The sequence below is a fragment of the Dendropsophus ebraccatus genome, chromosome 5 (genome assembly GCF_027789765.1).
Source record: "Dendropsophus ebraccatus isolate aDenEbr1 chromosome 5, aDenEbr1.pat, whole genome shotgun sequence".
Classification (NCBI taxonomy): domain Eukaryota; kingdom Metazoa; phylum Chordata; class Amphibia; order Anura; family Hylidae; genus Dendropsophus; species Dendropsophus ebraccatus.
Genome location: NC_091458.1, coordinates 80,401,947 through 80,424,089, shown reverse-complemented (window position 1 = coordinate 80,424,089; position 22,143 = coordinate 80,401,947). Strand labels below are relative to the sequence as shown.

The window sequence follows — 22,143 nt, the reverse complement described above, 5'->3', positions numbered from 1 at the left end:
ACTTTGGAAAAAAAAAAATATTATGGTGTAATCAAGGAGGGCACAGAGGGTACAGGGGCATGTTTGGGAAGCGTGCTGGGTGATGTACCAGTACGTTTCCTTATCATTAGGGGCATATTCGGCGTGATTGGTTCCCTTTGAGTAAGACTAGAGTTGTCTTATAAAGAGAAGCAATCACTAGGCTTCTAACAAGCCTCTTTTCTTGTCAATCAGCCCCACAGAGTGCACTGACAGGCAGAGAGCCATGACTAGTCATGTCCCAGATTACTAGTACCCGGCTCTCCCCCGCTTTAACATTATAATAAGCCTGCAGAGTAAAAGGGATGGGGTGGTTACATTCAGGAGGCAGCACTGTATACATGCAGCAATACAAATGCCAATATTTACACAAGCCCAGAAGTTTATGGGTGGTCGGGTAAGAGGGAAGCCTTTATTCATATTTCAGAAGCAGTGAGGACCCTATGTCCCCAGGTTGTGTGCGGTATCATAATTCAGCAACATTTACTGTACTTCAATGGACTAAAGTTGTGAAACCACACCCAAACTAAGGACAAGAGTGGTGCTGTTTCTGGTGGAAAGTGGCAATGTTTTTCTACATTTGGGTAACCCCTTTAACAAGCGGTGATAAGCAAATTTCAGGGAAGTCAGGAAGCACCTAGTAACTAAGACTTCTGGGTTAAATTTTTTTGTAACTAAAAGGTATTTACATTTACTGTATGTTCGGTATCATACAGGCTGGCAAATAAATGTGGTTGGCAAGTGTGGCAAATGCTGGCAAATGTGGTTGTTAAGGGATAATTGAAAACATTTACGAGTGAATATAACAGATTTATGGTAAAAAAGTACAACACGTAACAGTAAACTTTAGGCACTTCAGTTTATTATTGACATACATATGAGGAACACTTTTCATTTTTTTTTTCCTGGAAACAGTTATTTGTCCCTTTTTTTTATAACTACAAATATAAAAATACAAGGCAATAAAGCAACAAAAATGTGCACATCTTTTGTATAAACAATCAAAGTGTTGTACAAAATTATTTACATTTGTAATGTATTTACAGGTTTTAAAAGTACAATTTAAGGACTACAATAATGTTAATTTATTCAAAGTAGCTAAAATACAGTAGCAATTTTACAATAAAAAAAAACACCAACATGAAACAAAAAAATAAATAGACAAGAAAATACAGCAATTTTTAAGAGTGAACCCCTTTTGTTTACTCTTGGACAAGACTTTCTGCTGCATGAAACCTTCATCCAAACTGTTATAGTAATGCAATTATTTAGGATACTGCACATACATGTAAGTAAACTGCATAGTAACTTTAAAAAATTACTGTGTCCATTAACATAAATGCTGCAAAACTAAATTACTACCTACATAATGAATGCTGTATAGTTTTGCTTTAGAGCTTTGACTTTTTAAAAGATGTATGTAAATTTGTATGCGAGGAAATCCCCTAAAATGACAGAACAAGTGCAAAAATGTCTTGGAAAAAATATCACAGGAATAAAACATTTGTTCCAGTCAAATATGGGAAAAATTCTCAGTGCAGTTAGAATGAAAAGTGAAAAAAAGTATTGTGTTACCACCTCAGAATGTTAATTTCAATGCCAACTGTTCACTAAAATATATACATACATTATATATATATATTATATATATATATGGAAATGGTACTAAACAAAGAGTCAGGTGGCAACTAAATGACTAGTGTACTGATGAAAAATAAGCCTATACGGGGACGACAGACTGGACCTGCAATATTTAGTCTTAGCTTATCAAACTATGTACAGACACTGGTATAAAAAATTGAAACCTTTTGATATATGTATATATGTGTATAAATAAAATTAGTTTCAAGACATCAGTGCAGGATTTCTAAGGCTAAATTATGAAATATTTGGGGAATTAGCTTTCAAATGTTTACTTTAAAAAAATGTTGATATAAATGGTTAGCTTAGGGCTACATTGATACACTACAGAGACAGGTGACCTGTAGATTAGATTTAAAAAGGAAATTGCAGTTGCATGCTCAAGTATTACAGTTTTTCCTTTTTTTTTATATCATGGCTTGTCCTTTGCGTGCAGTCATCTATGACCTCATTTCATTTACTAAACACTGTTACAGTAAAGACAGTGCTTTGGTCAAAACATTGCTAAACAATCTTAACAGCATTTTGTGTTGAGATGTAAATAACGTGTATTGAGATGAAATGCCAACTGCCAACTACTATATAGCAGGGGATGGGGGGGGGGGGGGGGGGGAAGGTAATAGACATCTTGTATTAAACATCCAAGATATGATCATGCTGTAGTTTAGTACAAGACAAAAAGAATGTTTCCACCTCCCCCAGTCTCTTCACTCCCACCCCCTCCATTAATAGACCAGTCCACATTACAACGGAGATGAAAGCTTGATATGTAGTAACCACCTTAATTGGGAGTTACACCGCTTGAAATTTATTATGGAGATGAGGCAGTAGAACCAAAAAAAAACAAAAAACTTTGCATAGTAAAGAATAGCCTCTGGCAGAATCCAGATTAATTCTGATGTCTTTTCATATGAAGAGCCAAGTGATCAGAGCGGGAAAAGCTGCGGTTGCAAACTGCACACTGAAAAGGTTTGGCTCCAGTGTGTTTTCTGTAGTGACGCGTCAGTTCATCTGAGCGAGCAAATCTCCAGTCACAACCTTCCCATGTACATTTGTATGGCTTCTCTCCTGAAAGACATAACCATGAAACATTTTTAGAAAAAAATGGTTAAGAATTTGAAAACATATGAGAGATACAATGAAATATAGTAAAAGGAACAAAGACAGTGGCAAGTAGTCCAATAGCATTGTAGTCGGATCAGACTCTACACACATACATACTGGTCTCTACACATACTATATCATTTACAAGGAGAATAATCTTTAAGACTCACAAAAAAAAAAATCATGGCTTTCCATAGTACCTCCTTTACAAATTTACTTCAATGGGCATTATACTTTTTTCTGATCAGAAACAGTCATCATAAGGGAAGAGAAAGTACTTTACCAATTGTACCCAGTACTGATTAAAACCAGTCCTGCACTTAGGAGACCAATGGGAAGTTAAAAAGATTGCTAACAGGTGGGTATCCTGCGCCAACAGGAGCTCAGATCTGAGCGTCATGCTCAGATATAGTAGGCCAAGATATTGACTCAAGTGGCAGTCATTCAAATTACAATCTCCAAAAGTCCCTCTTGGTTTGGAACATGTTACTGGCAGTTTTCACAAACCTATTTGTGTTTACAGAAGAGCACTTTAATTATAGAGTAGATGACCACAATGATCACACAACCAGAATTCCATCAGTCAAGACAATGTACTAAGCTGCTACTCTTGTTTGCCTCCACATGTTTTCCTATTTAGTCATTACTAAACTATTTCAGAGTTGCTGTATATGTGATGATAAGTAGGTCGCCATACAACAAACAGTTTATAAGTTTCACACTATTTCTTATTACTAGACTGGAAATCAATCCATTCCATCAATCCATTCCATTTTCAGAAGATACAAGACACATACTAAATGTCACAACAGTCAAGAAATAAAAAATTAGATAGATATTTTGATTTTTTAAAGGATAGCAGGGGGTGATGTATAAACAAAAATGTAACATTCCCCCGCCCTGGTCCCCTGCTGGCGACATCACAGAAACAAGGAGATGGTGACCAGCAGGAGGACTGGGAGCATCACTGTGAAGGACCAGGATTTTTATACCACCTCCTGATGTCCTGCAATTTTTTTTTTTATTTTGCTTGAACAGACCCTTTAAAATGAATGGGTCTGATACAATTCTGTTTCCAAATTGCTGAAACTGATAAGATAGCTGTTAGGTCAAGGAGACATATGGTACCTTTCAAATATCCAGCTGTGGTTACCCCATCACTCCCATCCCTTACCATGCTTAGAGCTCACTTTGCAGCTGACTGTCAATCAAGCAGGGCTAGGTATGGGAGGGGTAGTTAGGAAGTATTCCAGCAGATCTGAAACTAGGGATAATGTTTTTTCTACATTCTGAGAGCACAAATGGATATATGAAAGGTGTCTAATAGTGTTAGAAGTTTGGAACGTGATTTGCATCTGACAGTTTCACTTTAAGGAGTGTTATATAAATATATAATGAAGCAATCCTTCAAACATCTACAGTAAGCTACTAGCATGTAAATGTATTTTCTATTTGATAATTAATGCCTCCTAAAGTTGTATTATGTTTACGTGAAGACAAAGGAATATTCCATTTACTCCCTGAAATCACATTTACTCTGAGTAAATACTTCCATTTCCAATAGCCTTTTGGAAAATATACTGCAATATCTCGTTGTTTGGCGTGCAACGGCCAGCATGTTTTGTACACTGTGACATATCTTTGTTTTCTAGTGCCACCATTGAAAGCAATAATTTCATATGTGCTGTGTTTACTTACTAAACAATTCAGTCATATCAGTCTAATAACTAACACCGCCATTATCCAAACGTGTTTATATTATTTGGAAACAGTCAATGCAGTCTGTATTATGCCATTTATAGCTTTTATTAAGTACATCGTTTCTATTAAACACTGGCAATGAGCATGTTGTTCATACCCAAGGACTGTAAAGCAGGTTTGTAGATGCAAAAGTGAAGAGTCAGATACTGAAGGCCTTGCTCACAACAGGTATACATTTCTATTCAAATAATAAGCTGGTGCATACATTGTAATTCCAGTACAGACTTCATTATAATCCACACAATAAAAATGTACTTTTAGACCAGGAAATCCCACATGTTCAGTCTATTGAAAGACACAATGGGGAATATTTATCAAACTGGTGTAAAGTAGAATTGGCTCAGTTGCCCCTAGCAACCAATCAGATTCCACTTTTCATTCCTCACAGATTCTTTGAAAAATGAAAGTTGGAATCTGATTGGGCAATTCTACTATACACCAGTTTGATAGATCTCCTCCAATGTGTTGCTACAGACTGGTGCATTAGAACTACCTAGTGTGCAATGCTGTATTATGTGCCAAATTAGAGCCCAAGTATTCTTCATCAACACCTGAACTCTTAATTCATATGGATGATCAGGATCAGTAACAAAAGAATCAGACAAGCATAAGCGGATTATAGCCAGTAACTACTGACCAAGTCAATGATATGTCATGTAGGTGGCCTAATTTACAGTTTCAGAAGGAAGAGACTTACACAATTAGGTGCGATGATGATACCTGGATGACTCATGTGCACTATTTAACCTGCAGATGCAATTACATCTATTGACAGGTCATCTTTAAGAAAAAGAAGGAAATCTAATGAAAAGTGGGATGAGCTGTTTTATTACAGAGAACTAATCCTCAATTCACACAATGTTAAGCAGAAATTTGATTCCATTCCAATAGATTTTAACGCTCCCCCTCCTCCCGTGTGTTAAATCAAAAATACTATTCTTCAAAGAGTAATGTGTTTAAGTTCAGTTACTGGAACATGACGACTGAATCAAAACAGCTATTTTACTGTGCAGCAGGCTGCAGTTACTCCTCCACTTCAGAGAACTTCTATGGCATTTGTTAAAATGTCAGCACTGTTCAAGTAAAACATCATGGAGGAAACTGGTACCAACCTACAGCCAAATAGCACACTCTAGTTGTTTCTTTCCAAGCCAGGAATATCACGCATAGCTCTGCCAGAAAACAGACCTATGCTTTGTGTATTCCTTCAATGCTGTGGCAGGCACAGCGCTCTTACCTTAGCTAAAATATAGAGCACTGCAATACGGGATTAGTCCAGCTTATATAAATGATTTCACAGACTCTCTTAAAGTCATGTTTTGGAATAAAAAGCAGCTGCATGATGCAAGAAATTATTATGCTCAAAGTGATTTATATTTTTCTGTAGAAGGTGCAAGCTCTGCTAAGACCTCTGCAATATTACAGACTGCAAATGTTAAATAGGCTATGCAGAGCTATAGGGTCTAATCTTGTGGTTATTTTTATATTTGCAGCAGGGTACAACTACACCGTAAGGGGTCATTCATACGTCTGTAGAACTCTGTCCATACACATACAGTGTCTAAGGGCTGGAGCTGGCTCCCAGCATCATGATTAATTATGATGTCACAATCTCCTAAACAGTTTAAAAGTTTGCAGCAGTGTCAGTACACTAGTGCAAACTTTTAAGTTGTTAAGAAGCTCCCGACATCATAATTAATCATGATGCTGGGAACTCCCAGGTCCATTCTGTAGACACTGTACGTGTATGGACAGAATTCTATGAACACGTGAATGACCCCTAAATCTGCCTGTATTACACAACAAAAAATTGCAGGATGAATGCCTCCAACAAGACAAACAACTATGACGAAGCAAAAAAAAAAAAAAGAAAGAAACATAAGTCATTATCACACACACACACAGATATCTGACCAATTTATATGACAGATGTTTGCAGCCAAAGTCAAAATCTGTCTGATAAATTGGTCAATTAAACACACCCTAAAGAAAGTAAACCCTAAACACACCCTAAAGTGATTGCTATCATACAGCCTTTACCATCAAAACTGGGTATCCAAGAAGGGGGGAGTTGCAAATTCTAGCTCTTGGCACAACCTGACTGGCAGGTGATTAGCTTTTCTACTGCAACATCAAAAACCCATTACACGACTAAAGTATTTCTAAAAGGGTGCGTTTACACATACAGGATCCGCAGCAGATCTGCAGCAGATTTGATGCTGTGTTCAGTTATTTAGATCAAATCTGCTGTGGATCTGCACCATCAAATCCACTGCTGATCCTTTACATGTGAATACACCCTAAGGCAAAGACTTTCAGTTGTTGAACAGCAAGACAAGCTATGCTTTTTCTGGGCCGAGTGTAAGGGTGGTATTACACGGAAAGATTATCATTAGAAAAATCATTTGGATTTGAACGATTATCGTTAAGTGTAATAGCAGACAATGATTAAACGACCAACAAGAAATCGTTGGCCGTTTAATAGAATTTGGACCTATTTTTATTGTTGATCGTTTGCAAATTGATCGCATGTAGGGATGGTCCGAACCGAGTTCGTACGGAGTTTGTACGAACCCGAACCATTCGCAATGATTACCGCTGTCTGCCCGCTCCGTGCAGCGGGCGGATCCAGCGGGAGGAGCGCCTGGAAAACTGGGATACAGCCATAGCCATAGGCTGTATCCCAGTTTTCTAGGCGGTCCTCCCGCTGGATCCGCCCGCTGCACGGAGCGGGCAGACAGCGGTAAACCGATGTCGAGCATTCGGGTTCAGCCAAACCTGAACCTCGGCAGGTTCGGACCATCCCTAATCGCATGTAATAAGACGTCCTTCGGTTATTCGCAGTAGTGGTGAACGCAGTGGCGACGACAGGATGAACGCAATAACGATCATGAGAAACGATCATCATTCTGTGTAATTGGGTGAACGATTTCAGGTCGTTCGCCATCGTTTGAGTTTGTTTATCGTTAATCATTGATCGCCGAAAAATCGCTTTGTGTAATAGTACCCTAACATACCTGTTGGATAAGTTACAGTGACTTTAGAGGATTGTAAAGGTCTTGAAAGCAGGTTAGTATTCCGATACCAACATATTCTAAATGTATACTAAATTAAACCCTCTGATTGTCTTTATTGCTATATTTTATTACACCATGTTACACAGCATAAATAGTTCTAATGCCAGACCAGAATCAATAAAACATAAACTGCTGCCAATTGTAAATGTAACTTGAAACTGTCCAAGTATCACCTGAGACACAACACAGATACCTCTAATCCCTAATGGCTGGTCGCACATATTACAAGTATGTTAAATTACACTAGAGAAGAGTAGACACAAACTAGTCACATCAGACCCCTAATAAACTATGTACGTCAGGAGAGTAGATCGGAAATGATTGCAGAAGCCAAAATATGTGTCTTACTACCAACCAGCTTAAGCATTGCTAAAACATACACCTATACAAATTACTTAATAAAATTAAAAGTAAAATTTAGCAGCACTTGGGGTTCTCTACACACCCTATATATTATAACTTCTACAAAGATACAAATGATCCAGAAAATCCAAAATGTTTTACATTTTCATTATAATTGCAATAACCTGGATAGATTAATTGAATGGGAAAAAAACAAAACCACTGGTGTTTTCTCTGGGCCTTTAATGTTATATCATAAGGCTGTGTTCTTATATGCAAGCGTCTGAAACCATGCCCCCCCCCCATGTTCTTTCATGCTGGGACTATATTGCAAATAAATAAGAGGGTACATTGGCAAGAACATGGCTGAGAAAAATGTTTCATGTGTTGGGTGCCCTGTGCCTACTAAGGTTGGGTTCACCTATCTATCTATCTATATAGTATGTCAGTGTTACTTTTATTTGCCACTTTATGGTGCACTCGCTAATATTTAGAAAGTGGGTGGGGTTCCTATAGCCCAGCAAAATTTACTATAAGCCATGCTAGAAAACCATCCTAAATTAGTATAAGTCTACTCCAGCATCTAGCAAATTAGCTAGACTGGAGTATAAAGTGTTGGTCTGTAGTACATTCTCCTCATACTTATTTTGATCAGTATTTTTTTTTTTTTACCAAACATGGCATGTATCCAGAACATGGAAATGGCAAATATTTCCATTATAGATTTCTCTGTGTTGGTTCCACTGCTGGTTTTGGGTAAAAACACTGTCCAAAATTCTACATATAAACATAGCCTCAGTCTAAAAGCTGGCCAAACCCAGTAGAAAAATGTTGGCCAAACCCAAAGGTTTGCTGGGACCACGGTGTATGGCCTGAAAAGTCTCCCCCCAAAAGCAGTTGTTGAAGGAGCTTTAACATGCCCAATTCTGAAGGGAGATAGCTGCTGCCAGAATAGTCCTTCAATGGCATACTTTCCTCATTTGAAAGCTATGTCTCAGCTTAACCCAGATGCCTTCATTTTTGTCTATGGGCATCCCAGCAATAAGAAAAAGTGGAACACTGTTATTTTACCTACAACTGCAAATTTAACTTTGTCTTATTGCAATTTAAATACTCAAAATTAAATTTAACGTCAACCTAATGAACAGGCCACTTTGTGTGGGTTAGAAAAGGTCACAACTAATACGGCTTATTAATGGAGGTGATGAGCAGTAAACTCATCACACTTCATGTCAATTCTAACAGATGATTTTATATACAGAGATGGCCAGTGTGAGGAGCTTCTATTATTATGTCTTTTTAAGCTGCTGTGTTGCAAACTTATTTTGCAATGCACAAAATGTTCCTGAGAAGCCGGGATCTGCCAAGTTACTGCCCAGCTTAGTCTTCAGCTAAAACCAAAGACTCCGCAGAAGATGGAATCTCCCAGCAAAGCACAGTATTAGAGCTTGTCTGTGTTTGTTCTGAAACAAAATCTATTAGGAGCTATTCAGACTGATTGAAAGGACTAGCAAGGTTGAATAAATAATAAGAATAGATGGAGGGGGGTTTTGATACAAAAGAAATTCTGAAAGTGTTTTGACTCCGTACACCAGACAAACTTTGCTCTGGGCTTTTTATTTTATTTAAAATGACAAGGGAGGTTATCATTCACAGGTGATTTAAAGCCATTGTCATGGGATGAAGATTAGGAGGAAAATGCAGTTTGAATAGTCAGCGATTACTAGAGAACAAGTTTGGCCAGATAAACAAGACTGCTAAATACCCCAAGGCCATTTAAGACATATTAAACAAAGCTTTGTTAAATTGCATTGCATGGTACTATCTTATTAATTTAGGATTTGCTTTGAAGGCAACTTAGTTTAATAATAGTGTTTTAAAGATTAAAAAGATAAAAAAGGACTTCTTTTTGTAAAGGGGGAAAAAATTAAAAAAGTGGAGACATTGTCAGATATTGAGTGCTCACAGGCCAAGAATAGGCTGGCTGCACATGTAAAGTACAGGAAAACAAACAAGGAGGAATTAGTGCTGGAACCATTGTGTCCTCCATTCAGACACTGCTTGATTAATGAAACTTAAACTTGTTAAAGTTAATTAGAGGAGACGTTAGGAAGTGTACAAGCTCCATAAATAATGCAATGTTAGCATAGCATATCAATTACTTTTTCACAGTTTAGCCTGACACTAAAAGAAAGGTCATGCTCAGATGCCTGAGTCAACCCAAGTTAGACACACAATGAGAAATTTATTACAAATAAAGCAGTATTAAAAAAAATGCACACACACAATAGTACGCCTGACATTTCTGTAGTGAGAAGCTTGAAAAGAGATTCCATCAAGCAAATAAGTTCTTGCCAGAAATGCGGAAAGACAGAAGAATGGGTCTTGGCTAATCCCATAAATTAGCCATGATCTCTGCTGAGCCAAGGTTAGAAGATAAAGCAATGACTCAATATCTGTGTGGGACACTGTATAGCAATATGTTTAAGCTGGGATTATGAAAACACATATTGCTTAGAAGAGTTTTGTTTAGCATGGTAACAGTCTGCCAAACAGACCTTTGTTCTACTTCTTTTATTTTTTTTACAGTGGCTGTTAGAGATAACTGCTTCAATTATCAAAGCTAGGATTTCCATAGTAACCCCCAGCTTTCAGATACCGTCTTTACACACAAAAACAATCAATGAAAAAGAACAAAAGCCTGTGTCCATAGCAATTTAAAAATTATTTTTAGCCAAGTGGGTTACTTCTCAGAATAACTGTAGCGTAGTGAATGTTAAATAATAAAGGGGTATTCCTGCCTGGACAATCAGGTCATACCCCCAATAACGGCCATAATTGTCCACGATATGAAATCAGTTTAGCCACAGGTTAACCTCTATAAGAATTAAATAAACTCCTAAAACAACCCGTTCAGCTGATTTCAGCTTCATACTGCCAGAGGGCCCTAGATTAAAATAGGTGTGGGACCTACATCTATGGCATATCCTATAACCAAACTGGAATGCCACCATTGAGTGTATGACCATGGGTGGTCCGACCATTCTATTCTCAATACCAGGACGCCCAAAGCTATTGTCTGAATAGAGTGTCAGTCAAGTATGCACAATAAGCTATTTTCAGAATGCCACTATTTGCAATACTGGTTACCCAACTGGATGACGTTTGACTTACTCAATAGGTAAATCTTTAAAACAAGCCAAGACATTTACCGATTGACAGTCATGGTTTAGTAACAAGTGCATTTATTGAGAAACTATTGCAAGGTATTTCCTCAGGGTAACCTATCAGGAGATACAAGAAAGTCTAGACAGAAGATCTTATGTAGGGTTACCAGAGCTACATGTGTTGCACACACCTAGATCCGTCTGAAAGTTAACAGAACAGTTCTTAAAGGGAACCTGTTGCAAGGTTTATGCTGCTTTATCTAGAGCCAAGTGCCAGGAATTGTAGATGTCCAATCTTTTAGGATATGTTCACACTCGGTAAATCAGGCGGAATTCCTGCCTGTCTCAGTGTGCCATAGCCCGTCTATAGGAGAGTGCACGCGCCTCCCCTGCCTGCGCCACTCTCTGCTCGAAGAAATAACATGTCAATTCTTCGACCAGAGAGCGGCGGCAGCGGAGGCGCCTGAGCTTTCCCATAGAGAGGCTATGACACACTGAGGCAGGCGGGATTCCGCGGCGGAGAGTTCCGCCATGGATTTCCGCCTGATTTACTCAGTGTGAACATACCCTTACACTAATAAGCGGCAAGTTGGAGGAATTTAATGTAGTCACGGTTACCTTAACATATCCTGCAATTTTTAGCATCCTTATACTAAAATATGGTAGCTTTGGATATGCCACCAATATCAGATCATTGATCAGCTGATTGAAGCAGTCTGTCATAGTTTACCAGGTAAAGCAGCGCAGTCATATCACTTGAACGGACTGTAATGCAATACTGGGCACAACCCCTACAAAATGTACAGAGCCATGTCTGGTAAACAGTAAAGGAACCAGAGTGCTTGCTATAGTGCTGTGCACCCCTTACTCATCTAAACGCTGGACCCCTATCAGTCTGATGATACATCCTATACTCACCATTATGGATGGAATACAGAAATATATACCAATGATATCTCAGTTTATGTTATGTACAAAAAAAAAAAAAAAAAAAAATCAATGCTTTCTCATGAGCCACAGTCACAGTTTCTGAGCTCAGTACTTTGGAAAGGAATTTTAACCTTTCCAAATACTAAATGTGTCCTGTGGTCTAAATGCTAGTTAGAAGAAAAAAATACATACTTAGGGGCAGATGGATCAATAGCACCGCACTTAGGGTCCTATTAGACTAAGCAATTTTTAAAGATTGCTGATAAACGATCGCAATAGAAATTGTTTATCGTTAACCTGAAATTGTTCACCATATTACACAGAATGATATTCATCAGTTATAATCGTTACCTCCACTGAACGATTAGTGAACAAATGCGGAATTACAGTGAGCAACGTTTTTGCTATCAGCACCAAACGAACGATGAACATTTTCTTGTTTGTCATTTGATCGCTGCCTGCATTTACATGAGACAATTATCATTTAAATTTGAATGATAGAATGATATATGGGGGGGGGGTGTCCTTGGGCAAAAATTTGCATCTCTTTGCCAGTTCGCGCTAGGTACACACATTGATGCATCTATCCCTTATTGCTTTTTTTTTTTGTTTTTTTTAATAGGCTGCATCAACACATAGGAGGCAATATTACATGGTTTGTGATTTTGCAAACCATTTTGCCAGATGTGTGTCATGTGTACCTGCACCAAATTTATGGGGCATGTTTATGATATATAGTGTGGCCCAGGGTTTACCAAGCTTGCTAAAAATATTTATGACAATTTTAAAGTGTTGTATTCAATAAATCAGCTGCCGTTGCAAAAGTCAAGGCAAATTTTGCTTTATTCTAAAGGAGTTTTGATATAACAACTTAAGTGTTGTGAAACAATGATAAAGTCCCCCATCAAATTAAAAAAAAAAAGCGTTGTCTGAAATCATTTAAAAAAGAAAAAAAGGGGGGGGGGGAGGGACACACTACAACGCCACCCTCATCCGTGGACAGTATCTGGAATTACAGTAGGGCTACACTCACATCAATAGCACAAAGCTATACACAGGGCAGAGGGTGCAGTTTCTAAACTTTGACCACAGGTAATTTTGCTTATTCTAGATAGATAGATAGATAGAACAGAGCAACTGACAAAAAATTGCCATGATTGAGTGACTTGAAGTGAAAAACATACTAAACACACAGACTTTAAAAAAAAAAAAAAAAAGAAAGAAAAGAAAAAGGAAGGTTTCTATGAATAATATTTACTCAACCATTAAAATGAACAATGTATGCACATACCAGTATGTGTTCTCAGGTGAGCTTTTAAATGGGAGGACTTTGTATATACTTTTGTGCACCCTGGAAAAGAAAAGAAAACAAAGAAGAGCGAAGTTAGTACAATGAGCAGCAAATTGTGTTATAATGTCTGGGGGGAAAAAAACAACACAGACTTCCATCTTGGAGCTTACCGGTAGCCAAAATCAGACATGTAAGCTCCACACATTATATAGAAATGTATCACACACATTCAAGGAAACATTCCTTTAGTGCCACAAATAGAGAAAAAGAAAAAACTTCATCACTGTAACAACAGATGTACTTTGTCAGCTCCCATGTATATTTATTCCTATTAGGCGGACTTATTTATCGGAGATATTCCTAGCCACACATATTCATCTGCATTCTTACATTCTAAAAATACCTGGGGAGATTCCAGAATCAGAAAGTGCAGCAACGTTTCTCCTTACTTAGCTATTGCCAGAACGAAACCCTGAATTGCTCCATGAAAACTGACTACATTCCCTTGCTGACCTCTGCTATCCTATGGACAGTCATCATTCCTAGGGAATATGTTATGTCCAGAATTCCTGGTTGCCCCCAGTTATATCACACATATGTGACTGCCAGTGTATTCTGTATATTCTTGAGTGTATGATGGGTGACAGACAATATCTAAGGTTTATTATGAAGGAACTGAACAAATATTTGTTGTTATCTTCTATTAGTCAGAAGATGTACAATGGATTTCTATTGAGTTATCCAAGGGAACTCCTGTTGGTGGGAGGTGCTGTGGACACAGTATTGACAACTGTAGCTCGGACACACGTAGGCATCACATTAAAGGGGTTGTCCAAGATTAGAAACAGAAAAGAAAATACATTTTCAGGAACTGCGCCATACTTGTACATGAGCCATATCCAGCAAAATTACTTCCAAGTATACGAGCAGATTCTCTGATGAACTGTTTAGTTTTAGCCTATCATTGTATTCCAATTAATCACAGACCATTAGAGTACCTACACATCACATATTAACAGTAATGAGAACATGGCTATGAGGGTTATCCTGGGATACAAAAAAAATAAGCTGCCTTTTTCTAGACATGTAACTCTCAGCCCCACTGTTGTGTGGTATTGTAGCTCAGCTCTATCGAAGTGAATAGAACCAAGTTGTAATACCACATAATACATTGATAGCAATACAATAAATATAGAAATGTGTTAAACCAATGCTACAACCACTATCACTTTACAGCCCAGTTTACACAAGCCAGTTTTTATGCAGCCATTGCCTTAAAACCTGTATCACTGTGGGACATGTAAAGACCTCCAAACTCTCACTATTTGTATCTATAAGATACACTGTTACATTGTAGGTTGTGGTGTATATATAGTGAAGTGGTGTCACCCAAGTACCAGCAGTGTCTTACCAGGATAATCACAGTGGGGGAAATTTATCAAACATGGTGTAAAGTGAAACTGGCTCAGTTGCCCCTAGCAACCAATCAGATTCCACCTTTCATTTTCCAAAGAGTCTGTGAGAAATGAAAGGTGGAATCTGATTGGTTGCTAGGGGCAACTGTGCCTGTTTCACTTTACACCATGTTTGATAACTCTCCCCAAATATATAATGTCACCCAAGAACCAGCAGTGTCTTACCAGGATAATCACTATATAACCTTGGTTTAAGAGCGTTTTGGTTTAAGAGCTTACATTTTTTTAAATTGTGAATTAGTTTAAGAGCATTGCTTTGGTTTGAGTGGGAGGGGGAGTGGGATGGTCTGCACAGTACAGTCTACAGCACTGTACTCTGACCCAGGAAGTCTCCCTCAGCTTCCAAATCATAGGAGATCCACTTCAGGCTGAGGCTTGCATAAGGGGACAGGACTGTGGAGGTAATCTCTTTATAGCTGTAACCCCTCTCTCCCCGGACAGAGAGTGCTGCTATACTGTGCTCACATCTGCCCTGCACATTCCTTCATGCTCCTGGCAGTCTGTCAGTTCTGATTGGTCCATGCTAAACACACACCCTTCCCCATTGCTGTCATGTGACCACACAGACCTCTGACAGCAGCCCTGCTTCTCTATTCTAGCCTGTTGTACTACGTTACTGCATTGTGGGTATCTGCATCTCCATCCTGTAACTACAAACTGCTGCTGTTTTTCAGGTTTATGCACTTACTATACATTATACACCACATGCTGATTGCTATACTGTACAGTAACTTATAATATCACATATCCAGCTGTTTTTAAATGTTTGTTTTATTTAATTTACGTTATTCAGAATATAAAATCATTATTTTTGGGGTGTGGAACCAATTGTTTGCATTTCAATAATTTCTTATGAGAAAATTTGCTTTGGTTTAAGAGTGGATTTGGATTACAAGCACGGTCCCGGAACGAATTATGCTCGTAATCCAAGGCACTATATATAATATATATATATATATATATATATATATATATATATATATATATATATATGAGAGAGAGAGAGAGAGAGAGAGAGAGAGATGAGATGAGCGAACCGGGTTCAGGTACGAGTCGATCCGAACCCCATTGTTCGGCATTTGATTAGCTGGGGCTGCTGAACTTGGATAAAGCTCTAAGGTTGTCTGGAAAATATGGATACAGCAAATGACTTTATCCATGTTTTCCACATAGCCTTAGGGCTTTATCCACGTTCAGCAGCCACCGCTAACCAAATGCCGAAAGTTCGGGTTCGGATCGACTCGAGCATGCTCAAGGTTCGCTCATCTCGAATATATATATATTATATATAAAATTTTGAGGTGGTGTCACCCAAGTACCAGCAGTGTCTTACCAGGATAATCACAATAGTGAATTCTTCTTTTCTCCAAGTCGGGGTTGTTTCTGCGGTTGTAGCGGACTGGCTGGACAGGTGCGGGCACCATCGGTACTGTTGTAGGTAAGCTGTTATTGTGAATGCCCATTTTGGAGGCTATTGTGGCTGCATAGGAAGGTGGTGGGTTTAAGCTCTGAAGCAGCTCTGCCTGTCGATCAGGGCTGCCAGGTTCTGAGCTGGGTGGTGATGGGGGAAAGTACGTGGCCTCTTGCTGTGACATGAATGGACCATGTAAGTTATAGGAACACTGGGGAATGCCCTGGAATTGCTTCATTGTGGCCTGTGACACAGGGGAGGGGAGTGTGCTGAATCCTGATAATTCTGTAGACAATGAAGCGTTGCTAATAGAGTCCATTACCGGAGTCTGACTTGTGGAGTTTAGGTCCATGTCTGATGAACTTAAGAGCTGATATAACTGGCCGTGCTGGGGGTTCACGGGAAGCTGAATCTCTGGAGATGGCAGCTCTTGTTTGATGTAAATGTTATTAAGATCTGTGTTTTGGTAAGAACTGAAGATGCTGGTAAACTCTGGAAGAGGCTGTGTGGCGGTAGCATCAGTCTGCTGGTTGTACATGGTAACAGGCTCGGTTTTTATCTTGGTGACTGCAGGCCTCGGAGACTTGTATAAGTTTGTTCGCAGGTGAGTGATGTCTGGAAGGAAGACATTCATGTTGATGCTATACGGCAGTCCGTCATTGTCATTACTGAAAAACTGGTCAATGCCTGATGCACTGTCTCTTCTGTATTTCTTCTGATCTTGCATGATACTTGCTGTAGTGACATTGGGTACAAGATACTTCTCCATTTCACATCTAGTCTATATGTTAACAAGAAATAAATACATTATTGTATAATACTTTAATTGCCATGGGAATACATATACCAGAACAGTAGATAGGATCAGTGCCCATGTTCATGCAAACACTCTGTGCCCTACATGATCTGCTTAGATTTCAATTGGAAATTAATAATCTTGTCATCTGAACATGCAATGTCTACAGATGCAGCACTCACATGTCTAATCCTTCCCCAGATCCATATCAAGCAGATCTTACAATTACAAGTGGTGCATTGTAGGCGGTGGGGGCTGCAGGCTGATATTACCAGCACAGTCACCAGCAAAACATTTATCATGTACTCTTCAATGGACAAATGCTACATTCCCCCTTGCACTGTAAAATCTCTAGTCATTCCTAATCCCTTTAGCATTCCCCAATATGAATCAGCTGACAAATGGAAAACAAGTGTAATAATTCACTGGAAATGAGCTTCAGCAAACAGGGGTCCAGGTCACTTCCCACAGGTCCATGCACTGGTGTCCGAGGAGCTGGCACAAAGGGGGTAACATGCCTGCAGCTTTCACATTACCAGAACACTTGTGGAGCCTTACAGACATCATGTATGGGGGAGAGAAATAGAGATCAGATGTACTACACCCTAGTCAGTCTATAAGCAATAAGCACATGCATTAGTCCACAAAGCAAAGGGTTAACTGTCATCAGCCCAAACTATCGAGTCCCCCAATCTATGCCCAGTCTCCAGCCACCAATCTGATATAATAAAGCCAGTGTCCTAATCTGCTATCTAGAGCCCATGAAGAGCAGGCCACTCCGTTTGTGGTTAGTCCGGTCTGCATTTAGCTCGCCCAGCTGTTGTTTGCATGTGGATCTGTCCCAGGCCGATGTGTGGGGGCGAACGCGGACAGTTGTTCCTCCTATGCTGCTATCCTAAGAGAGGCAGCGAGTGCCCACCCTGTGCCAACTCCTCCATCGGTGAAGGATATTACCCTGCACTATAGACCATAGGCACAGCTTGTAGAGGGACCTCTGTAATACCATTATATATGATACAAACAATGGTTATTCACTGCCACATTACTAAGGGAGCGCGGCAGCCCTCTAGTGCACCTGATCTGACAACGCACCCCCACAGAAAGCACAGGTAGGCAACCAACAAAGAGCAAAACTAATACCACCAGTATAGAGAACAGGTAGTGCAGGCAGGCAACCAACAAAGAGCTACTACCCCAAGTATAGAGAACAGGTAGTACAGGCAGGTGACCAACAAAGAGCTACTACCCCAAGTATAGAGAACAGGTAGTACAGGCAGGCCACCAACAAAGAGCAGAACTAATACCTCCAGTATAGAAAACAGGTAGTACAGGCAGGCCACCAACAAAGAGCAGAACTAATACCTCCAGTACAGAGAACAGGTAGTGCAGGCAGGCCACCAACAAAGAGCTACTACCCCAAGTATAGAGAACAGGTAGTACAGGCAGGTGACCAACAAAGAGCTACTACCCCAAGTATAGAGAACAGGTAGTACAGGCAGGCCACCAACAAAGAGCTACTACTCCAAGTATAGAGAACAGGTAGTGCAGGCAGGCCACCAACAAAGAGCTACTACTCCAAGTATAGAGAACAGGTAGTACAGGCAGGTGACCAACAAAGAGCTACTACCCCAAGTATAGAGAACAGGTAGTGCAGGCAGGCCACCAACAAAGAGCAGAGCTACTATCTCCAGTATAGAGAACAGGTAGTGCAAACAATGCTACATACAGACAGCAAAGTATAGGAATACAGAACAAGCAGGCAGCAGAGGTAGTACAGGCAGGTATATGGAGTAAAAGGTACAGGTATGTAGTATATGCCATACATGTACTATACACAGATATAGGAAACACAGGTATGCAGTATCTGCAGCAGCACACAAATCAGCTAGAATAGGGATTACAGGTATGCAGTATCTGCAGCAGCACACAGGCCAGGTAGTACAGGCAGATCTATGGGCACAGGCAGAGGGGGTACAGTCAGGTATGCAGTATCTGAAGCAGCACACAGCACAGGTAGTACAGACAGATCTATGGGCACAGGTATAGGGGGTACAGTCAGGTATGCAGCACACAGTACAGGTAGACGGGGGTACCATCAGGTATGCAGCACACAGTACAGGTAGACGGGGGTACCGTCAGGTATGCAGCACACAGTACAGGTAGAGGGGGTACAGTCAGGTATGCAGCACACAGTACAGGTAGAGGGGGTACCGTCAGGTATGCAGCACACAGTACAGGTAGACGGGGTACAGTCAGGTATGCAGCACAAAGTACAGGAATAGGGGGTACAGTCAGGTATGCAGCACACTGTACAGGTAGAGGGGGTACCGTCAGGTATGCAGCACACAGTACAGGTAGAGGGGGTACCGTCAGGTATGCAGCACACAGTACAGGTAGAGGGGGTACAGTCAGGTATGCAGCACAAAGTACAGGTATAGAGGGTACAGTCAGGTATGCAGCACAAAGTACAGGTATAGGGGTACAGTCAGGTATGCAGAACACAGTACAGGTAGAGGGGTACAGTCAGGTATGCAGCACACAGTACAGGTAGAGGGGTACAGTCAGGTATGCAGCACACAGTACAGGTAGAGGGGGTACAGTCAGGTATGCAGCACAAAGTACAGGTATAGAGGGTACAGTCAGGTATGCAGCACAAAGTACAGGTATAGGGGGTACAGTCAGGTATGCAGAACACAGTACAGGTAGAGGGGGTACATCCAGGTATGCAGCAGCACACAGCACAGGTAGTACAGACAGATCTAAGGGTACAGGTAGAGGGGGTACAGTCAGGTATGCAGCAGCACACAGCACAGGTAGTACAGACAGATCTAGGGGCACAGGTAGAGGGGGTACAGTGAGGTATGCAGCAGCAGCACAGAGCACAGGTAGTCCAGGGAGATGGCAATAGTGGGAACTGCATGCAGCAAAGGTGGCACCAGTAGGCACTCCGGGCAGTATGTACACAGCCCCAGGGAGCAGGTCTCACTATAGGGTACCAGCAGCAGCACATGTACACAGCCCCGGAGGGCAGGTGGCACCAGTGGGCACTCCGGGCAGTATAGGTACCCCCCCCCCCCCCCCCCCCCCCCCCCGCGGGGAGCACTTGGCACCAGTGGGTACGGACGGCAACACAGGTACACAACCCCAGAGAACTCTGGGCAGTACAGGTGTCACTAGTGGGCACGGGCGGCAGCACATGTACATAACCTCGGAGGCAGGTGTCACTAGTGGGTAACCTCGGGGGGCAGGTGTCACTAGTGGGTACGGGCAGCACATGTACACAGGACCTACCTGCACTATGTCGTCCGGCAGCAGTCTGGGGCTCTTGACGTCTTCAGCAAATGGCGCCCCCCCTGCAGTAACGGGGTCCCCTCTGCCAGGCAGCTGCCCACCATTCCCAAGCACGGGCTTTAGCTGGGTGAATACGGGCTCGTCCAGGCGCCCCAGCCGGGCACTCATAGTCAGCACCGTAGTGGCCATAGCGTGGGCTGCACACAGGTCCCGCACAGCAGCGGAGGAGCGGCCCGGGAGAGGAGCACGACACGCTGTACCCGACACACAGGAGCGAAGCGCAGGCAGCACGGGCACTGAGGTACCTGTTACAGGGTGTGGACTGACTTTATTTCGGGGCCGGGCAGCCAAGCTTCATAGAAGCCAATGCGCGGTGCGGGGAGGGACTGCAGTGTGTGGGTGTCCGGCCAGGGGGCGGCACTGAGACTCCTCCTCTTACCGCGCTGACAGGGCGATGTGTGGCGGGGACGGAGGCTGGGAACAGTGGTGTTATAATGTAGAACATCTGTATACACAGCATACAACTGCTGTACTGTCCAGTATAGAGATATACACTGCAGTACACCACCCTATAGTCTTATACACTGCAGTACACCACCCTATAGTTATATACACTGTAATACACCACCCTATAGTCTTATACACTGTAATACACCACCCTACAGTCATATACACTGTAATACACCACCCTATAGTCATATACACTGTTATACACCACCCTACAGTCATATACACTGTAATACACAACCCTATAGTCATATACACTGTTATACACCACCCTACAGTCATATACACTGTAATACACCACCCTACAGTCATATACACTGTAATACACAACCCTATAGTCATATACACTGTTATACACCACCCTACAGTCATATACACTGTAATACACCACCCTATAGTCTTATACACTGTAATACACCACCCTACAGTCATATACACTGTAATACACAACCCTATAGTCATATACACTGTAATACACCACCCTATAGTCTTATACACTGTAATACACCACCCTACAGTCATATACACTGTAATACACCACCCTATAGTTATATACACTGTAATACACCACCCTATAGTCTTATACACTGTAATACACCACCCTATAGTCTTATACACTGTAATACACCACCCTACAGTCATATACACTGTAATACACAACCCTATAGTTATATACACTGTAATACACCACCCTACAGTCATATACACTGTAATACACCACCCTATAGTCATATACACTGTAATACACCACCCTATAGTTATATACACTGTAATACACCACCCTATAGTCTTATACACTGTAATACACCACCCTACAGTCATATACACTGTAATACACAACCCTATAGTTATATACACTGTAATACACCACCCTACAGTCATATACACTGTAATACACCACCCTATAGTCATATACACTGTAATACACAACCCTATAGTCTTATACACTGTAATACACCACCCTACAGTCATATACACTGTAATACACCACCCTATAGTTATATACACTGTAATACACCACCCTACAGTCATATACACTGTAATACACCACCCTATAGTTATATACACTGTAATACACCACCCTACAGTCATATACACTGTAATACACCACTCTATAGTTATATACACTGTAATACACCACCCTATAGTCTTATACACTGTAATACACCACCCTACAGTCATATACACTATAATACACCACCCTATAGTTATATACACTGTAATACACCACCCTACAGTCATATACACTGTAATACACCACCCTATAGTCATAAACACTGTAATACACCACCCTACAGTCATATACACTGTAATACAACACCCTATAGTCTT

At 40.8% G+C, this 22,143-nt stretch overlaps 1 protein-coding gene across 1 annotated transcript; it reads right to left on the bottom strand.

The window, feature by feature from the left end:
• Positions 1-2,259: 2,259 nt before the first annotated feature.
• Positions 2,260-20,622, bottom strand: KLF5 (KLF transcription factor 5). The gene is made up of 4 exons (XM_069970615.1): positions 20,305-20,622; positions 16,140-16,998; positions 13,332-13,391; positions 2,260-2,727 (listed from the first exon to the last, which is right to left on the bottom strand). The coding sequence occupies exons 1-4, from the start codon at positions 20,491-20,493 to the stop codon at positions 2,549-2,551; spliced, it is 1,287 nt and encodes a 428-aa protein (XP_069826716.1). The 5' UTR covers positions 20,494-20,622; the 3' UTR covers positions 2,260-2,548.
• Positions 20,623-22,143: the final 1,521 nt, after the last annotated feature.